Source organism: Triturus cristatus, chromosome 2_2, assembly GCF_964204655.1.
Source record: "Triturus cristatus chromosome 2_2, aTriCri1.1, whole genome shotgun sequence".
Classification (NCBI taxonomy): domain Eukaryota; kingdom Metazoa; phylum Chordata; class Amphibia; order Caudata; family Salamandridae; genus Triturus; species Triturus cristatus.
In genome coordinates this window covers 67,898,530-67,919,278 of record NC_140582.1, presented here as the reverse complement: position 1 = coordinate 67,919,278, position 20,749 = coordinate 67,898,530, and the positions used below count along the sequence as shown (strand labels likewise).

The window sequence follows — 20,749 nt, the reverse complement described above, 5'->3', positions numbered from 1 at the left end:
CGGGTCGGGTGGACCGCCTCCGACCGATCTCGCCCCTGCCTTGGACTAACTCCTCACTACTGTATTTGGGTGTGCACTTGACTCCCACGGTGGAGAAACTATATTCGGCCAACTTCCCCCCTCTTCTGGCAGCGCTACGGGCTGATTTGGACCGCTGGAAGCCGTTGTTCATCTCCTGGCTGGGTAGGATACATGCGATTAAAATTACGCTCTTGCCTAAGCTTTTATACCTATTCCAGGCGCTCCCGATTGTCTTGGACACTGATTTTTTTCGTCGCGTAAAGTCTCTAATGCTCCGATTCATATGGCAGGGGGGGCGAGCTAGATTTTCTTTTGCCACTCTCCGACGCCCTCGGGGAGAGGGAGGGGTGGGCCTCCCGGACTTGCTCCTCTACTATAAAACTGCGCAGTTGCGGGTCTTGGTGGAGTGGACCCAGCCGCTCTCAGAGAAGCACTGGCTCCACACGGACAGGAGTGTGGCGGGGCGTACGATCTGGGACTTGGCATGGAAACCCAAGGGGGACAGGCCCCAGAATGCGTACATCAGCACGCCTACCGGCACCACCCTTAATGTCTGGGATTCGGTTTCCGGGGATGAGCGCTGGACTACGTTCCCGTCACCTTTTACTCCCATACATTTCAACCCAGCCTTCCCGCCGGCGCTACAAGAGGGTCCATTTGACGCATGGAGAAGCGGGGGCTGTCTCGTCCTTACGCATTTGTTCCATGGCTCCGCCCCGCTCACCTTTGACAATTGTGGTCGGGATTATGGGGTTCCTCAGACAGAGCGGTTCCGCCACGCCCAACTATTGCACTGGGCTTTGTCCCCACCGGTCCGTGAGGCGGCAATTAGGCCGCCCACCCCTTTTGAGGCTTTCCTCTCACGCGCCTCGACGAAGCGTGGTACCATCTCCTTTATATATGGCCATCTTTTAGCCACCGTTCTTTCGTCGAGGCCGCGCTATATGGGCTTCTGGGAGGACGTCCTGGGGAGGGCTGTGGCGGATGAAGAATGGTCTCATCTGTGGCGTGATTTGACCAGCCACAATCATTCAGTGGAGCTGCGCGAGGCACACCTCAAGACTATGATGGACTGGTACCTCTCTCCCGCCAAACTGCACCGCATTTTTCCTGCCTCATCGGGCAGGTGTTGGAGGGGCTGTGGCTTCTTGGGGGACTTCCGCCATATTTGGTGGGATTGCCCGGTCATCCGCCCCTACTGGCAGGAGATCCTGTCCCATATTAAAGAGATCCTGGGTTATCCCATCGCGGATTCTGTAGCTTCTGTGTTACTGGGCCTCCGGGATCCCCTCCTCGAACACCAGACACGCGCGGATAAAAAGATTCTTTGGCTGTGCATAGGGGCGGCTAAGATCACTCTGGCGGCAGCTTGGAAAAAGAAGGAAGCCCCGGCGATTTCTTTGTGGCATGCGAGGTTGTGGAAATTGTTGAGCATGGAACGGATGGCTGATGTCTTTCTGGGGTCCTTTAAGAATTTCAGTTTCCGCTGGGGTCCTCTAGTGCGCTTTCTCTCTAGGGGGTTACCGGCAGCGGTGTGTCCCTCTTCGATTCGAGCCCTTCACCTCTTCCAGGTGTAATTGTCGATTGGAGCTGCTCCCACGTACGACTGAGAGCTGCCACCACTGGGGGGAGATTGGGAGGGTCTGGGAGGGTTGGGGAGGGTGCGGGGCAGGGGGCTTTCTCTTTTCTTCTGAGTTTAGTTTGGGCGAGGGCCGGCAGCAAAGGGGAGTGCTGGATCTTTCTCGAATGCCAAGCCTGGCTCGATACCATGGTCTTTTCAGGGGCATGTTGCGGGGCGGCAGCATAACCCTGTCATTGACATTTTCCTTGCTATATCGGTCCTAGTTTGGGGTTCTTACTAGCTGCATGGCGGAATGCCTGACATGGTTGATACACTGACTGCTGGGTTGGCTCCCAGGCCTCCCCTCCTAATATGCGTCCCCCTGCGAGGGAAGTTGTGCGGAATTGTCGCCTGTGTTTCCTTTCTGTGTTTTTTATTAATAAAGACATCTTTTACAAAAAAAAAACTATCATCAAAGCACGAACTCGCCATTCTGAGGAACAAAATGTCGATCTTGATGTCAAAATTAGAAACAGAGCGGAAACCAAAGAGTAGAAAGGCCAATGGGGTTACTACATGTATTTTATGTTACAAAAGAGGGCTAAAACACAATTACATATGGTTCACTAACAAATTCATCTTGAAAGAGAAATTCAGAGTGATTGCCCTACATCAAATGATTCTACATCAAAGACGCTATGATTTAGCGCACTGGATCTTCAGGACGCATGTTTTCACTTTCCAGGGTCTCAACATAGAAAATACCTAAGGGTCATGGTAGGAGAGAATCACTACTGATGCACATTCCTGCTGTTCAGTCTGAAATCAGCTCCCTGCACGTTTTTGAAATGCTTGGCTGTCAAAACCACCCATTTAAGGAAAAAGGGATTTTTCATCTGCCCCTATCTGGGGCAACTATAGACACCAGAAAAGGAAAAGTGTTTTCTTTGGAAAAGAGGGCCACCTATTCAGGACAAATGCCACCTGTTGTGGCATACCATCAATCCACCAGCAAGATAAATCTCCTCTCTTCTAGGTTCCACAGCATCTTGCATTTGCATTGTCATAATGTAAGGACACACATGGGACCTCTCAATGCCTAGTGGGTCAATGATGCCAGAAGAAGAACTATTAGAAAGACAGTTGAAACCACAGTCTCAAAAAATGCTCTCAAACAAGGTGTTGCAACGCAGTCTTCAAGGAGTTCCTCTGCACAAAGAGACTCCTTTATAAACAATATCACAAATGCAACGCTGTCAGATTGGGCTGCTCATACGGATTACGTATTGGTTCTAGGACAATGAACAGAACGTAAGGAAATCTACCAAATTAATCAATTGGAGCTGAGAGTTGTTCATCTTGCTCTAAAAGCTTTTTTCCTGTCCATTCAGAAAGAAACAATAATTCTGATCCATAAAGACAACATCATCACAGTGCAATACATAAACAAGCAGGGAGGCACAAGGTCAGAAGCGCTATCCGCGGAAGCTCTGGCAATTTGACATTGGACCCTGGCCAGGATCTGTCATTAACAGCAATACACATCCCAAGTGTTTGTATTACTCTGCAGGCAGACATTCTCAGTCACTATTACATGAAAAATCCCAAGTGGATCCTGGATGATAAACTGTCATGCAACATCTTCGAATTCTGGGAAACAACTTCCATAACCCTTTTCGCAACAGACAAAAATGCAGAGACTTTTCATCCAGTCAACCAAAATGGGGATCACTGCCCAATGCCCTTTTGATGAACTGGTCTAGAGATTTTCTGTGCACCTTTTGTCTGCTGCTGTTAATCCCCTCAATAATAGTGAAACTGAAAAAGTCCCATGTGAAAAGTATTCTAATAGCCCGAACTGGGCAGGGCAACACTGCTACCCAGACCTTGTACAGATTACGCACAGGAGCACCAACAACCCCTCCCCCTGCTGCTCACCTCCACCACCAACTCGCAAACCCAGTCAGCTAACTAGATTTCAGGAGAAAATTCAACACCTGAACCTATCATCATTGAATTCAGCAGCATGGCTCCTAAGGGCGGCAGTATGAACATTTGAATCTTCCTCTGGCATGCATAGAAATTTTAAAGCGGGCATATGCCCCTCCACAAGAACATGGTATTCCATTAAATGATAACCATTCTATTGTTGAAATGAAAACCATTATGGGTTCATAATAATAAGCAGGATCTGATTTCTTGTCAAGAACACCTCCTTATTCCTTATCTGCTGCAATTAGCTCATTCCAAACTACAATTATCATTGATAAAGGTTCACCTACCGGGAAACACTGTCCACAGAAAATCTTCTTATCACATGTCCTATTTCAAAATTCCTGTTATTAAAGATTTTTAAGAAGTACTGATGAGAGTCTTCCCATCAATCAAGCAACCTCCTCCTCCGGGTGAGTTGAATCGTGTATCAAAACTCATGGGCTCTTCCTTTGAGGCGATCTGTAAGGCTGCAGTATATCGTCTTTCCTGGAAACCTTCCTTTCTAGTGACCATCACCTTTGCCTGGAAAGTGAGTGAGTTACAGGCCTTATCAATAGAACTACACTTTTTCATTCTAATGGGGTACTGATGACTACACATTCTTCATAACTTTTTAAGGCTTTCTCTGATTTTTATATTAATCAAACAATTACACTTCCCACATTCTTTCTCAATTATTTCTCTCTAGTAGAGTGTTTTCTGCATTCCTTGGCATTAGAAGGGTCCTTCATTTCTATCCAGATAAAACTAAAGGTCTGACAAAGTCTAATCCGCTATTTCCAAGGAACAGATTTTATCAACCTCTAAATAATCCATTTCTGGATGGATAGTAGCTTACATTACTATCTGTTATCAATTGGCAGACCGCAATCTTTTTAGGAAAACTAAAAGTACAATCTCTACTAGGGGTAAAGCAGCCATCCAGTATGGCATCACAACATGGCTTAGAAACTTCCCTATTGCTGCAGCAACATGGATGTCAGTGCATACTTTCGCTAGACATTGCATAGATTTAGACACTGAATCGGAGGGTAGGTTAGGTCAGGAAACTCTTTAAAACATATTCAATTTATATATCCTCTTGCAACCTGGCGGTCTAACCCTTAATTATACGTACTATTTTTCCTCTTTCCCAACAGTTGCTTTCTAGAATTTCAGTTAGCTTGCTACTCTGGTCAAGCATTTAGGAATATCAATGAAGATCCTATGATGCAGTAGAAAACATTACTCACGTGGAACCCTAGATCTGTATCGCAAGAACTTTAATTAAAGTCATAAACTACCTACCTGCTTCCCCTGCTGGGCACTGTAAAGTACTTACATTTTATATGTTAAATAGAACTGGCTCAGTGAATCATTGGTAGAGGAAGCTCTAGGAATTTTAAAGGGACAGGATACCTTTTTCACAACTTTCACTAGAGGCCTATCATGCTACTTTTTATTCTTCAGATTATACACTTTCAACGCCTTTTTGCAACTAACATGCTGCAATGCAAACTTGAAGTGTTTGCTTTTGTTCTTAAAGGCCACATTCAGGAAAAAGTGTCACCTCGTACAGGCCCCTAAAGGGTGCTATTTCATTGTATGGGCACTGGCACCCTGTGTTTATATACGTGGACGATATATACATATGGAAAGTGCTCCGGGGTCCACGCAGGGTGAAATTATTCAAGTGTTCATGACTTCAACGAAAATGTCTACAATGCAGAATTTGGACTACAAGTTACCTTTTCTTACTTTGTGTATAATTAATATATTTCTTCATACCCTGCCAAGCGAAATGGGAACGCTCTGATTTATGTAATTTTTTAATTTGCAGCTTGGGTGCCCTTTTGGTGCGTGATTAAGTGTTGGATTTAAGTTGCCCTATGCTGAAGAAAAACTTGATGCTGTGCAAGAAGTTTGGGAGCTGGGTAACGTGTTGTGTGGGGCTTTAATTACATAAACATTCTTTTTGAAGAGAGTGAGAAATAAAGAAATAGATTCAGACACCCATGCAAGTACTAACCAGATATTTGTTGGAACACTATATAGGTCTGGACACCGTTGTTGGACAAAATCAGGACCTTTCCAGTCATTTTCCTCTCTGACATTTGATACAGTCCTACAGTGTTTTCTTAAATTTGGTACGACAACGTTTTTTTAGGTTTTGCCAAATTCTTGTGTAGGATGTTCTCTAGTTCGCAGGTTTGTACGTAGCAGGATCCTTGTGCTATACTGTTATATCTGAAAGGAGGAATAATTAGTAGCAGTGCTGATCTTGAGCTAAGGTTTCTCCTTTGGGTATACAGTTCGGGTTTGTATTGAAACTTTGGCTGATGCAGTTTGCTTTGAAGGAAATTCTTCTTGCAACAGCTAGTCAGCGTACTGCCTTGCAACAATGGTGATGTACTTATTTAATTATTCTACTTTAGCCCTTTAGTTAGTGCATATGGACCCCTGTGTGAAATGCTTTACACACAGTATGGTGACATATTATCAGATTAAGAACAGGCATTTCCTCACTCTGTTCTAAGATAAGTAGTGGCACCCCTTGTGTCACCTGATCTCTAATATTCTTCCAATTTAATTTTAGTACTACCATTTTCTGAGAGTTGGTCTTCATCCTTCCCAGCTGATTGGTAATTGCCTGCACAGATGGGCAGGACGAGTAAAGCTTCTCAAAAGGTAATACTTCCACTCTTTAATAAATATAGGGGTTCCCCAACATAAAGGTCCCTTTAAGTGACTATTCACCAACTCCCTCCCACCAGACAGGATTCTGGTTAGTGGTTCTATGGCTTCTTTCACTTTTTTGATATTGCTATTCTATTTTTTGGTTCACCTTTTCCTTGAAAGCACATTTTCTTATTTTTCAGTTTTAACCAGAGAGGAAAACTTGACTTCTTCTGCCACAAATCATGTGGTCTGAAAGAGGTTCATAGGATGCACAAAACAGTTTACTGCAGCACACAAAGCCTACATTTCATGTATGAGAACCTGCCTGGGAAGGTTCCTGTGCAGTCAGTCTGCTCTGACATTCATCCCAGGTCACTGAGTACCAGTTTCTAGTCTGCTGATGAATGATCTTGTACCGAGGAGAACCCTGGACGTTGTTGCGAGACAAAATGTGTTAAATGTGGGGAATGGAATTTCAAGAAATTGCCTTGTCACTAAGTTGGTGATTCCCTTTCAGTAGGAGTGAGAAGGCTGTCATCCCCGTTCAGAGAACTTGTGTCATCTATTTAGGAGCCAGAGCCTCCACTGACACACATTTTCAAGTACCACTAAAAGGGAAAGAATCAAGTTGTTAGACTATGCTAACCATGGGGCCAGACAATGTCATCACACCAGTTCTGGGGCAAAGGTACCACAAACGTAGATCACTTATTCACAGGATCAAAGCACCCCAGTGTAGATTAGGCTCCTTAAGTGAATTCACCCAACAGGTGTAAAGGATTTATGAAAAATCGTTTCTGTCGGAGAGTGAACCACTGTACCATTTACATATGGAGAGCAATGTCTTGAGAAAAAAAAAGCGGCTGCCAAACAGATGTCAGAATCTGCTTTGGAAGGCTTTTCTAGTGGGCAATGTCACAAAATACAGTGAAACAAGTTAACATCAGATGACATAATAACATACTCCTTTTCAAATACATCTAAAATACTCTCCCTTGTGCCACTGGTTGCCTCTCACCGTCCAGTTCCTCTTAGTTTTTAATCATTAACACTTATGATTCACAGGACAAATGTTATCCATCTTCCTTTTCTATATTACCTAAATGAGTATTTGGTTCGTGGAGAAAAGGTTTGCAACATCAAATCCTTCTTTCTTATCAGATAATATAAGCTTGATATATTTTATTTTATTCTTCTTTTGCAGACAGCCTTCTCAGCTCTTTCAGATTTGACTGTATTAATCTTGACCAGATTCAGATGATGAGTGTGACTCCACCATCTTTCAGTGGAGGTCTGAATTTTCTTTGGTAGAAATATGTGTCATTTAGTTTGTTGATCATAGATAAAGCGTGTCCTACTCCTTGTGATGTTGAGCATAAGCCCGTAACACCTCAATACAAGATTATTTTTCAACCACAAGAGTTCTGAAGGAAGTTCAGGAGTCTCCGGAATATTCACAACCAATTAACTGTGACAAGCATTTTGGTTTAGGTCTGAAGTGAAAGAAGAATCTAGAATTACATTGATCACAGCACCAAAAACATAAAAAGGTTCATACTGTTCCATTATCAAGATCATTTCCATTGGGTTCTGCTCTTCGTACCAAAGAAAGTTTTCCAACTTGGTGAACATAAGGTATGCAACTTATGCTTGTCTCGTAATATTCATACGGTTAATTGATTAGTTCCTTGTTCACAGCTGAAAACACTTAGGACAAGAGACAAACAACAGTGAATGCACTTGGCCACGAAGAGATCAAATGCAGCCATTGAGTATCCTACATGACTAACATAGAAAGCCATGGGCCTTTACTTCAAGGAGTAAAGCTCTGAGCATCTCCCAGGCACAAAGGAGGCAAGATAGCTGGGTCCAGACTGAGGTAGCATGGTGTCCAAAATAACAATGGATTGGAATGTGGTCCAGAGTAAATATGAGTGGCTGCGATTAATTCAGCAAAACCAAAGGAAATGATGGACGGAGTGTTGAACATTGCAAGCACTCACCCCCAGTCAACTGATCTGGGTTTAATCCATCACCGTTCTTTAGCCCACTCTGCCACCCCAGTTCAGACATGGCCATATGCAAATCAGTATGACCCTGTGCCTCATGGGAACAGTCCAGCCCGAACTGCCAAGCCATGTCTTACCTGGACCGGAAACAAGCTTCCTAGGACCGGTTTCTGGCATTTCAGCCGTCTTCAGCCAGGCTTGCTTGAATCCAGTGGCAAAGTGAGCAAGGGACTCACGTCTGAGCATACCCTGCCAACTTATGGCGAACAAAGCAAAACCAAAGGAAATGATGGACGGAGTGTTGAACATTGCAAGCACTCACCCCCTGTCAACTGATCTGGGTTTAATCCATCACCGTTCTTTAGCCCACTCTTCCACCCCAGTTCAGACATGGCCATATGCAAATCAGTCTGACCCTGTGCCTCATGGGAACAGTCCAGCCCGAACTGCCAAGCCATGTCTTCCCTGGACCGGAAACAAGCTTCCTAGGACCGGTTTCTGGCATTTCAGCCGTCTTCAGCCATGCTTGCTTGAATCCAGTGGCAAAGTGAGCAAGGGACTCACGTCTGAGCATACCCTGCCAACTTATGGCGAACAAAGCAAACCCAAAGGAAATGATGGACGGAGTGTTGAACATTGCAAGCACTCGCACCCAGTCAACTGATCTGGATTTAATCCATCACCGTTCTTTAGCCCACTCTGCCACCCCAGTTCAGACATGGCCATATGCAAATCAGTCTGACCCTGTGCCTCATGGGAACAGTCCAGCCCGAACTGCCAAGCCATGCCTTCCCTGGACCGGAAACAAGCTTCCTAGGACCGGTTTCTGGCATTTCAGCCGTCTTCAGCCAGGCTTGCTTGAATCCAGTGGCAAAGTGAGCAAGGGACTCACGTCTGAGCATACCCTGCCAACTTATGGCGAACAAAGCAAAACCAAAGGAAATGATGGACGGAGTGTTGAATATTGCAAGCACTCACCCCCAGTTTTGTACCGCTTTGTTCGCCATAAGTTGGCAGGGTATGCTCAGACGTGAGTCCCTTGCTCACTTTGCCACTGGATTCAAGCAAGCCTGGCTGAAGACGGCTGAAATGCCAGAAACCGGTCCTAGGAAGCTTGTTTCCGGTCCAGGGAAGGCATGGCTTGGCAGTTCGGGCTGGACTGTTCCCATGAGGCACAGGGTCAGACTGATTTGCATATGGCCATGTCTGAACTGGGGTGGCAGAGTGGGCTAAAGAACGGTGATGGATCAAACCCGGATCTGTTGACTGGGTGTGAGTGTTTGATTGGTTCTGATGCTCCGTCCATCACCACCCCCTTTTGTACCGCCGAGATTAATTCAAGCATTCCATCCATCACTTTTTTTGTATACATCACAGCTGCACAGGATGCTGGATAGAAGTTATCAACCTTGCTGCCTAGTTACGTAGTGTCTGTAGACTGTGAAGTAGAGACTTGTTTAAGTCCATGTTGGCAGCAATTCAGTAGTCTAGCCTTGATTCTATCTTGGCAGATACATGTCTTTCTACCATCAAAAGTGAGATACGGATGGAATCTGCAAAGTTTATGCATATAGAATATGCAAGATGAGGCCAGTGCTGAAACTCAGTTATTCATTTTCAGTTTAGAATCAAATTTGATTCTCTGATTCCACGTTTAGTTTAAACAGTGTTCTCTCATCCATTTACTGATCTACAACATACAGAGTGGAAGTTATGAATCATCATTCTGGCTACCACTCAGCTGGACGTAATAATGCATGCTGTATTACTGGAATTCATAATAGCAAATGAGTGTGGCCAAACGGAAGGCATATGTATTAAAAACTTAGGATGGGGCTGCTGATCCATTTGGAACATCATAAAGGAATTCAGAGTTGGAAGAGGTGAAATACCCCAGCTTAACTTTTTGGATATGTCCTGATGAAAGGGAGATGAACCAATTACAGACTTTACTGTTCAAGCTGGTCTGAGTTAGCCTAACAAGCAGAAGGCATGGCCAACCGTATCAAATGTCTCTGACAAGTCAAGTGATATTAGGGCATTCATACTGCTTTGGTCAGCTGCCATCCTAAGATCATCTGAAGCAGCAACTAGCACAACCTCTGTTGTATCATGTTTGAAATCTGATTAAGTTTTGTCCAGAGTATCACTGTCATCTCTGTTTTATCAGCTATTGTCCAATAACGTTGCTTCCTGTTATTGCAAAGTTCCTCATATTAGTTGTGGCTGAACAGCTCTGCCCCCTTAGTTGAAGTTAATGATACATTTTCTTGTGTGTGGAAATTACACCTCCTTTATAACAGCTGGTGGTGTGGTGCCCAATGAAAGAGAAGTATTGGATTCAGAACCACACAAGTGACTACTTCCATAATTTGACATAAAGTGATAATTGTGGGGTACAAACGCAAACCAGGTTTTAATTTAGGAAAAACCTCCAGAGTATTAGCTATACAGTTTAGCTTGGCCCGCCCGCGCACATTGTTAAATTGCCCCATCACCAGAGAGAGAAAGAGAGAGAGAGAGAGAGAGAGAGAGAGAACCTTTGGTCTCTATCTTGTGAATAGTACGTGCTTCAGATGAGGTTATATTTGTGAAAAATATATGTTAATTCATTAATGATATACCTTATGAATATTGTTGGCAGAATTGATTCTATTAGAATAATAACTTTTCAAATCTTTACTCAGCTCAAATTTGTAACTAGCCAATCTTTTTGTGAAAGCTTCCCTTTTACAAAGTTCATATTGAAACACCATGCCTACTTAGCTGATTTAGCCTGCCATTTAAGCATTGAGTTCTTCTGATAAACAGGGTGCCCATTTATGCCTTGATTTAGTTTGAGTGGTCACCAAGGGAAAGATTGAATCAAGTGTATTGTTATTCCAAATACAGAAGCCAATAGAACGTAAATTGTGATCTGGGTAAGGCACAAATTTAATTCTTAAAAGTGCTAAGCAATTCTTTTTAAGAATTTCTGTCAATGGATGTAGCTTTCACAGCAGTTTCTCGCTTAAAGGTGGTAGGGAAAGTTAATTCTATGATCTATATGGTCTCTCAGATCATCATTTGGTTACCAAGAGGGGAGCTGGGTAATATGTTGTACAGTTGGACGAAGAAAAGGAAGAGTAACATTTCTTACTGAAAATACTTCATGCCATACAAAGGAGAAAATTTGTTCCTGCCGATGCTTCCTCATGTTTAGCAAGGACGATAGTAAATTCAGAATCTAGCCATGGCCAAGTCCATAACTAGGAGGATTTAAAACTATTGGGCATCCCATGCCTTATAGGACCCTATATGTATTGGGTGTAATGTTAAACTTGACACACTCCTAGTTAGTAGAGCCAGAAGCAGATCTGAAAACCTGGCTTCAACAATAGGGCCTTATACAAGTCAAGGAGAGAACAAGTCAAGGAGAGAATAGTGGAGGGCAAGGGAAAGATAATAGTAAGAGGCATTGTTTTCCAATGGTCTATCGGGTATGGCACCAAAAAGGGTGAAAATTGACTCCAAACTTTTAAAGTTTTTTAACCCCTTCAGCGCGGCGGGAATTCCCCCGCGGTGCTGAAGGGTTCGAGCGCGGGCGGGGCCATGACGGAACGGTTCCGTCATGAGCACAGCGCAACCGATGCTCATGACGGAACCGTTCCGTCATGGGCATGGAAGGGGTTAAAATCAGTTACAGGAAGCCTTCATACAAATCGAGACATGCAACACTACTACAATTTTCTACTTGATCAAACGAGGAAGGGGTATCAAAATACTAACCGTTGTTCAAGCTTCCTTAAGAGATTTGGCACTGAGCGATTCTCAAAGTTTACAAGTAGCTCAACATCTGCAATGAAAATAAAACATCATAGTAGACAGTAAGCAGTAAAACTGAAATATCTTATAAAAGGGAGTTAGATCAAGACAAGGTAGGCAAAATATTGGCAATATGGGGAACACCTAGCATAGATTTATTTTCATCAAATGTAAGCCTAAAATCCCAAGAATTTGTGTATACGTACGCACAGACACAATCCAAGAGGGCTGCACTGCCATTCATTAGGTACTAAACATTCACTTATGTTTTTCCACCAATACTACTCCTACCACTGGTTATCCATATGTGCATGAAGACCAGAAGAATTTTGATTTCTGATTGCACCAAATTAGGTGCATCAACCATAGTAGTCCATCTGGTGAATATATCACAATAGACATAGTAGAAAATGCGAACATTATAACACATTCTAACAATGCAGAATGGCAATGTGTTATGTTTTGTTAGCAAGTTTTATAAAGTGAACCGTATACCCGAAGGTGTCTTGGCGCTGAAAACTGATCAAAGTATGGAAGGTGAATGCAGGAAAGCAGTTATCTGTTGAAGAGCCAGGTTTTAAGTAGCTTCCTGAAGATATGTAAGGATACTGTGGATCTGATGTGGAAAGGCAGCATATTCCAGAGTCTAGTGGCTCCGGTGAGAAAGCTGCTGGCACCCCGTTTGGTTTTCTTGAATCTGAAGGAGGTCACTTTGTAAGTTCCTAGATACCTAAGGTTACTGTTAGTGGTTATACCAATAGATGGCTTTTTTTTAGGTATTCGGGACCGGAGCCATGAAGGCAAGCCAGTGTTGTTCATTAATAGCAGAGGATACTGAGAGTTGTTAGCTAAACCGAGCAATACTCTGGGGGCACAGTTTTGGAGGACCTGTAATTTATTAATGTATTGATTCTGTAGATTGATATATAAACCATTGCAATAATCAGTTTTGGGATAGAATGAGAGCGGACATTACTGTGTTTCTCAAATTGATAGGAAGGACCTTTTTGATGGTTCTTAAGGTGTTATAAGTAGCAGATAGAATGGAATTAATCAGTGCAGTAATCTGTGCGGTACCTAGAACCGAAGAGCCTGAATTTAATAGCTCCGCCTATAAGAGCATAGTGTTTCATCACTTAACCTTGCCTGCTAAATGTATGAAGGTAGCAAAAGAAGCAAGGGTCGCTACACATAAGTGCTATGTGACACAATGAAAGAGTTTACTAATTTGGTGTTACCCCAACAGCTGTGAAGAAAAATAGAGTGAGACAGTTCTAGTACATTACATTATGAATGTGTTAGATTGCAGGCTTAGCTATGTATGATGTAAGGTGCAACTGTCAAATATTTCGTCTTGCATGAAGGATGCCAACGCAGTCTCGTTTTTAACAATTCCACTGATTAAAATCTTTCAGTGTGTGTTAAGAGATTGTAATCCCCACCTAGGGGCCGATTCTGATCCGGGTCGGAAGGGCATCGAACGCGATCCGGCCGGAAAAACTACGAGCCGTACGCGTGTTTTCTGCCCGACTCGTACAGCTGTACGAGCGAGCCAGTACGATGCGAGCTACATGAAATTCACCGACCGAGTCGTTTCCGGGTCCGAACAGCTCCGTACGTCTCAGTCGTAAGCTAACCGTGGCATGCAATGGATGCGATTCATGACCGAGCCAGTACGATGCACGCGTCGGACAGCCTGTGCGAGCCGGAGAGTCCGGCTTGCAAATGCTCCCGGAGTCGGACTTCGGGGGTCCGCGTCGGACCCCCCGACACACACAGCCGTAGGACTCGCACATAGGGGGAGGCACATGGGTCTCCCCCACACAGGCATGTACGGCGCAGATGGCACCGACGCGTACCCACTATAGGGGGCACACTTGTTCGAGATGTACCCATTCAGTCAATGGGAGCGGATGTACGCGTTGTACAACTGGCTCCCATTGACTTCTATGGGAGTCTGACCGAACCGAGTCCGACAGTATACGTGCGCATCGTACTCGCTCGGTCGGACTGTAGGGGTCCGGCTCGGTCGGAAAACACTCCGGATCCGACTCGGTCGGAGTGCTTTCCGACCCGGATGGAATCGACCACCTAGTAGAGCAACACCAAATTGAATCTTAACATTGTTTTAGCATACTGTACCACCATTATAACTACCAAAAGTATCATTGAAGCATTAAACCTTAAGAACAGCTTTTCTAATAGCTATCACATCTTTACACAGACTGGGTTAAATTAAGGTGCCTGCAGGACAACAGTTCTTTATGCAGACACATAAACATAAAGTGTTTATGAAGACCAACCCAAACTTTATTCTAAAGATGGTTTTACATTTTCATGTTAATCTATACTCTTGTCTTGATTATTTAAGTACCTGCAACAACAGTAGAAAGATCATTACACACTTGATGGTAGAAGAGTGGTAATGTATTAAATCAAACAAATAAAAACACAACTAACTACACACACCACACTGTCGCACATTATGTTCAGGTAAAAGGTAAAGCTCCAGCAAAGGCAACAATTGCCAGATTGATTGAGAGACCATTCAGTTGTGATACTGTTTGACAGTGCCAATCTTGAATCCAAGGCTTACAGCTTATTCAGCAAGGAAGAAGTACCTCATTAAGTTACTTAGGAAATGTATCTCTTTTTTTAAAAAAAAATATTTTTTTATTGGTTTGAACATATTTTTATCCCCCCCCCCCCCCCCCCCCCCCCGGACAAGTAAGCATTCTGTACATTAATATCCTATACTTTATGTATGTCAATCTTAAAATAAGCATTAAAGGAAATTTTGCAAGGCATATTCAATACTTCACAGGAAAGAAAAAAGAAAAAAAAAAAAAAGACCCCCAATCCAAACAATAACATAAATACATTGTGGCATTGATAATAAATCAGATTTGTTGCTCTCGCCATGATGTAAGTGGAGACCAGATGTTCATGCCCCTTTCACGTCGCCTTTTCCCTTTCCGCTTATATATAGCTATCTCGATGTTATGCACCGCTAATAGCCTAGCAAGCCACTGTTGAAAAGTGGGTGGTAACGGGTCTAGCCACGCCGAGGCTAGACATAAGCGCCAAACGGCCATGGCAACAAAAATAAAATCATAGCCGTTTTCAGGTTTATCTGAGTCTTCTACCCCAAGTACCATTACCTCTGGTGACAAGACAACTTTTCTATGAAGAACAGCGGTTAAAAACCTCTATATCTTGAACCAGAGGCATTAGCACTGGGCAAGAAGCGAAGATATGGACAGAGTTTGCTTTAAATAGATTGCATCTCGGACAGCAAGTCCCGATACCAGTTCCCCATTTTGCAATCTTGTTAGGTGTGTAGTAAAGAAAAAAGCAGGTTTTATAAAATTGTGCCAGAAGTTTAGTAGAAATAAGAAGAGGCTGTGCTAATTGGTAAGAGCCAAAAAATCCTTCTTTAGATATATCAAGTTTATTTTGCCACCTTATTGCCATTTTATCTAGATCGTCAGGGAGCTTGTCCAGCAATAACTCATAAACTCCACCAATCGAGTGTTTCCTAGAATGTATAACTGTCTCTACTACAGTGGATTCTTCCCATAATGTTTGTGGTCCGGATTTATGAGTTAGGAAGGCCCTAATCTGAAGATATTTAAAAAAGTCCTGCCAGTCTAAGCCAAATTCTCCCTTCAAAGCTTCGAAAGATTTAATACCCTGGTTAGTATAAAAATCACCTAGTTGTGTTATTCCCAAATTAGACCATTTATTAACACAATTATCTTTAAAGATAGTTGCTGGAAGTATCGGGTTATTTAATACTGGGGTGTAGTATGAGAATCGTCCGATTCCTAGTACTTTTTTGACAGCCTTCCATACCTTAAAACAGCTGTAGAGAGTCTTAAATTTGACTTTTTTATGGTAGCTGTCATGTATGTATTTCCACAAATAGCCATAGCAAGAATTCCCCACCAATAGCTGAAAAATTGAAGCGGTATGTTCCTCTGTGTTATTTGGGCTTTGTAATAATTCCTTGCTGTATAATAATACACATGACCAATAATATCTCCTTAAATTGGGAAGTGCGAGCCCTCCTCTATCCTTAGACAGGGTAAGATATTTATATGCCCGTCGGGGTTGAGCATAAGACCATACAAATCTAGAAAAGGTACGTTCCATTGCTATGAACCACTGATTAGAGATTTCTAGGCAAACTGCCCTGAGTAAATACAATATCTTAGGAAAGTACACCATTTTAATTGCATTAGCTCTTCCAATGATAGACAGGTGGAGATTGTCTAACCGTCGTAGATCTTTTTGTATCGTATTTAGTAATGGCTTAAAGTTCAAATCCACAACTTCCTCTAAATTGGAGGAAATTGTAACCCCCAGATATGTCGCTCCCTTCACCACTCTAGGATCATCCAAGGAGATTTTTTGATTTAGAACAATTTGTGTCTTTCCTTGATTTAATGCATAGCCAGAGACCAACCCAAATTTCTTGGCTTCAGCCTCTATGGTCAGCATTGCTACTCCGGGGTCGGCAGTAACTATAGCGATGTCATCAGCATATGCTAATGTTTTTGTTGCATATTCCTGTGATATAATGGGGGTTATACGATTATTTTTCTCCAAGTAACGAATAAAGGGATCAATATATATTGCAAAAAGCAATGGCGAACAAGGACATCCCTGCCGAGTTCCCCTAGAAACTGTAATTTCCTTGGTTAAAGTTCCATTAACAGATACAACAGCCCTAGGATTTTTATACATTTTTTGTAGCGCCTGTATGATTTTAGTTTGAAATCCCACCGTCGCCATAGCTTTCCAGAGAAACTGCCAGGAGACCCTGTCAAAGGCCTTCTCTGCGTCCAGAAGTATCAGGGCCATAGGGTCTCCGGTAGCTTCTGTTCCGTCGAAAAGTGTAATGACCCTCTGGATATGATTTATCGTTGACCTTCCAGGAACAAAGCCATGCTGGCTTTTAGCGATAACTTTATGTATTATAGGTGCTATTCGATTTGCCAAGATTTTGGAATATATTTTTGAATCAGCATTTATAAGGGTTATTGGCCGGTATGATCCTAGCTGTTCTGGTGGTTTCCCCTTTTTGGCAAAGATGACAATTTTGGCTTTAGACCAAGAGCCTGGAGGTTCTCCCCCAGAGAAGATATGTATAATTAAGTCCCTAAGTATATGTTTAATTTCTTCTATAAATATACTATAGAATTCTGATGGAATACAGTCCAATCCTGTTGCCTTTCCTTTAGGGAGACTCTTGACTGCAATCAAAATCTCTTCCATACTTGGAGTTTCCTCTAGAGCCAGCTGTGTATTTACCTCGAGCTTTACGGTTTCACAATTCTCTAGGTATCTTTCTATTTCTGTGATATCTCTATTACTATTATCCGTATATAGTTCTTTATAGAACCGCCAAAATGCTTGTTTAATCTGTTCTGAGGAAATGTATCTCTAAATGACATTTGTACAGATGCTTCTTGATTTGTGTGATCACTTTTTCACATACTTAACTTATATTTGCAGCTAGGTTTGTACTGGGGAACGAATATCAACACATTTTTGGACTGGTATTTATAATTAGGCGGTGAATTGTCCCAATAAACAACCAGCAGAAGAACGAACTCAAAAGTGTTGGACCTCCCCTAGCACAACAAAATTAAAAGGCCCTGTACATGACAGAATGTCATGCCTTTCTAATATTGTCTTGAAATTTGCCCTAAAAAGAATAGTTGTTTATTTTGTGAATAGGATCTCTCTACATGATTTAAATAATTGATAAATGGAATAGGTTAGCCCTGAGGAAGCAACACATCTACTGGAATAGTTGTGAAACACTTTATTGATTGCTGTACCCTGGTTTTAGATTTAAATTATGTGATGGAATCAAGAAAACAAACTTATTTGAACATTATATACTATGAAACTTTCAAGATAATAAAATGATAAAGGAAATGTTGAAATACTAAATTGATTCGATTTTGGACCTCATCTTCTTTTTGGGGTGTATGGACCCCTTCCCCCAAATGTTTTGCAGATAGAACATAGAAGTTAACATGGGACTATCTATTGTACTGGGGGCCTAGGAGCTTTTTCAGGGCAAGTTGTTTTGCTTCCATTTTTGGGGTTTCAGACTGACTATTTTGAATGCTCCAAATCTTATGAATTTCTTTATTTTCTTTGGCCCCAAAGTATATTAAAATGCTGTGAGCCAGGGATGAAACTATCAAGAATAGAACAAGGGTGGTCCATGATATTTTACCAGGGATAGTAATCTGCAAGGAACTGACATCTACAATATATATTGTTATGTTTTACCCGACAGAAATTCCGTTTGTCAACACTGATATTTGCTCGGGGAAGAAGGAAGAGTCAAATCCCTCTGTGGTGGATCGGCCTGATGGAAAGGGAGCACAACACGGGGCGAGTCCCAGCTTGGGTATGTTTCTAAGATTTTCCATTAGCAGAAATAGATTTTTGGGAATTGACATTAGTTACTTCTGCCACTGGTTCGCCAATATTTTCAATAGTTTGATAAGCTATTTAGTAGTACCTGATCAATTAATGTTGATTTCATGAGCATGGATAAAAATAAATCTGTCCATGTGCTGTGTTTCTTCTTGTGCTGGTGCTATTTTGGATTCTTTTTATTTTAATACATTTCTTTATACATTTTTCTAAAACAAAAAAAGTGTCATTATAATCGTGAGGCAAGTTAGATACTCATAAAGTGCGCTACTTTATAATCAGATGTAAATATCATGTAATCTGTGATACCGCGCATGTAATAATTGGTTTACCTAACAAAACACCCCTCGCAAAGCATGATGCAGATCTGCATACATTTTACTTTATTCCTCATCCTTTAGATCGCTAAAGTTTTCCACTCATGTATTCCATATACGGTAGTGTTTATGAGGGCATCCTCTGACTTTGTATATGGAGACCCCAAGGTCACGACAACAGTCCTTGCTCACCTTCACTTCCTGATACTTTAGGGGAGCTCTCTGCATATTTCTGCAGCGTTCCTTATCCCCAGAGTTAGTCCCAAACTAATGAAGGTTCCTTCAACCCTGGTGAATCCTTCATCATCGAGTATGTTTAAAAGTACTATCTTTGAGTTTGATCGGTCCATGAAGTATTGCTCTCAAAATTCTTTTTCACAAAAGGGTTTTTAATTTGAGGCATAGCCATTTCTTGTGGATGAAGTCTCCTATTGCTGCTTGACACCTTAAGCACTCCAGTCTGGTGCCTCTGCTAAGATTCCGTAGACATAGGCGGCATTTGCTATGGCTCGATTAGATCAGGGAAAGGGCAGGGAAAGTGAGTTGAACATATGGCAACCCCTATGGTCCTGGGGCCTGAAATTGAGATTGATTTAAACGCTGCTGGTTGCCCCTGTTGCCCCCGCTCCCCCCTCCATACCCCCCTCCATACAACCTCCTTTTTGTCCTATGATTACACCAAGCCTACATCAACGGGGCCGGTCTGGCTAGACCTAAGCGCAAACAGTGGCCGCAGGGCGTATAGATCAAGATGACGGCCTTTTCTGTTAATGCTTATTGGTGAGATGAGGATAAAAATTAAAAAAAAAAAAAAAAAAAAAAAAAAAAAAAAGATTCCGTAGACATTTAAATTGAATCAAGCGCAGCCTCTTTGCTTGAATGGCCCTATTTCCGCTTCTCATAGCACCTTTAGGCCAGCCAAATTGTCAGGAGAATTAATGCCATTTTGGATTATTGAGTAGGGGCTTGCCCATTGTCGCCTTCAATTAGCAATGAAGTATGGACGCTGATGGCCACAGTACCGCCTGCTAAAGAATAGCTGAATCAGGCAAGTGTAACTAAGATTTCTGATGCCTCCAATGGCATCTCAAATTCTTTAGCTGACCCCTTGTTTTTGCAATCATAGTCCGAATTTCCTCTGATATCATGTGAAAAGAGAACAGCACGACTTGTTGAAATCTTAGAGTATCTGTAAATAATTGTACCTTTTAGAGCCTTTTTTATTCAAAGTCTGTTTACCAGCACCAGCGACAACTCGCCTTTTGACTTACCCCTTGGACAGTTATGTGATCCCTTGACACTTTTTTCATTGATGCCCTTCTATGTACACTGAAACGGTCATCCCACGTGTCATGCTCCTTCCATGACACACCTTGTTAATTGCATTTTACAATACTCTTTTTGCTGGACTTTTAGTTAAGTGGCCCCTTGTTTTGCCCTCTTTTTGAGCCACATATAAGAATTGCAGAATATATAGTGAGATATATGTATATAAGTTGTTCTGGCCAGGCAGCCTCTCTTTAAAAGTGCCCTTTATTATGATTTTTTGAGATTATTTTCACAGAAGTCTTATGGCTATCCTCTATATACCATGGTGCTGATTATGATCCTAGAATTACTTTCTGTGGGCCATTTGACCAGGAATTCATTTGTCTAACTAGATCCGTTACACTGGCATAATCTTTGTGCCAACGCCTTATTCTGTCTTTTTTGTTCCTCTTTTTGTGTGTATATACATATTTTTTGTCTCCATTTATTTTGTCGCTTTGCACAAGCACTGGACACTTCATGTACAAAAATATTGATATTAATTTATTTTCACTACTAAAGACATTCTGCATTACAAAATTTTACAATATCATCTACCATTCATTGTTCAGGTACTATTTATGGTACTATTAGCTTTTGGAACTATTCACAGT

General features: G+C 42.2%; 1 protein-coding gene across 3 annotated transcripts in view; it reads left to right on the top strand.

Moving 5' to 3' along the window:
• The window catches only part of LOC146861854 (uncharacterized), a 225,551-nt gene that overhangs the window by 163,986 nt on the left and 40,816 nt on the right, over positions 1-20,749 (top strand). For all 3 annotated transcript variants that reach the window (XM_085641017.1, XM_085641020.1, XM_085641019.1), the window contains exon 8: positions 18,368-18,481. In XM_085641017.1, the coding sequence (XP_085497143.1) occupies positions 18,368-18,481 (114 nt within the window). The remainder of the gene's footprint in view (positions 1-18,367; positions 18,482-20,749) is intronic.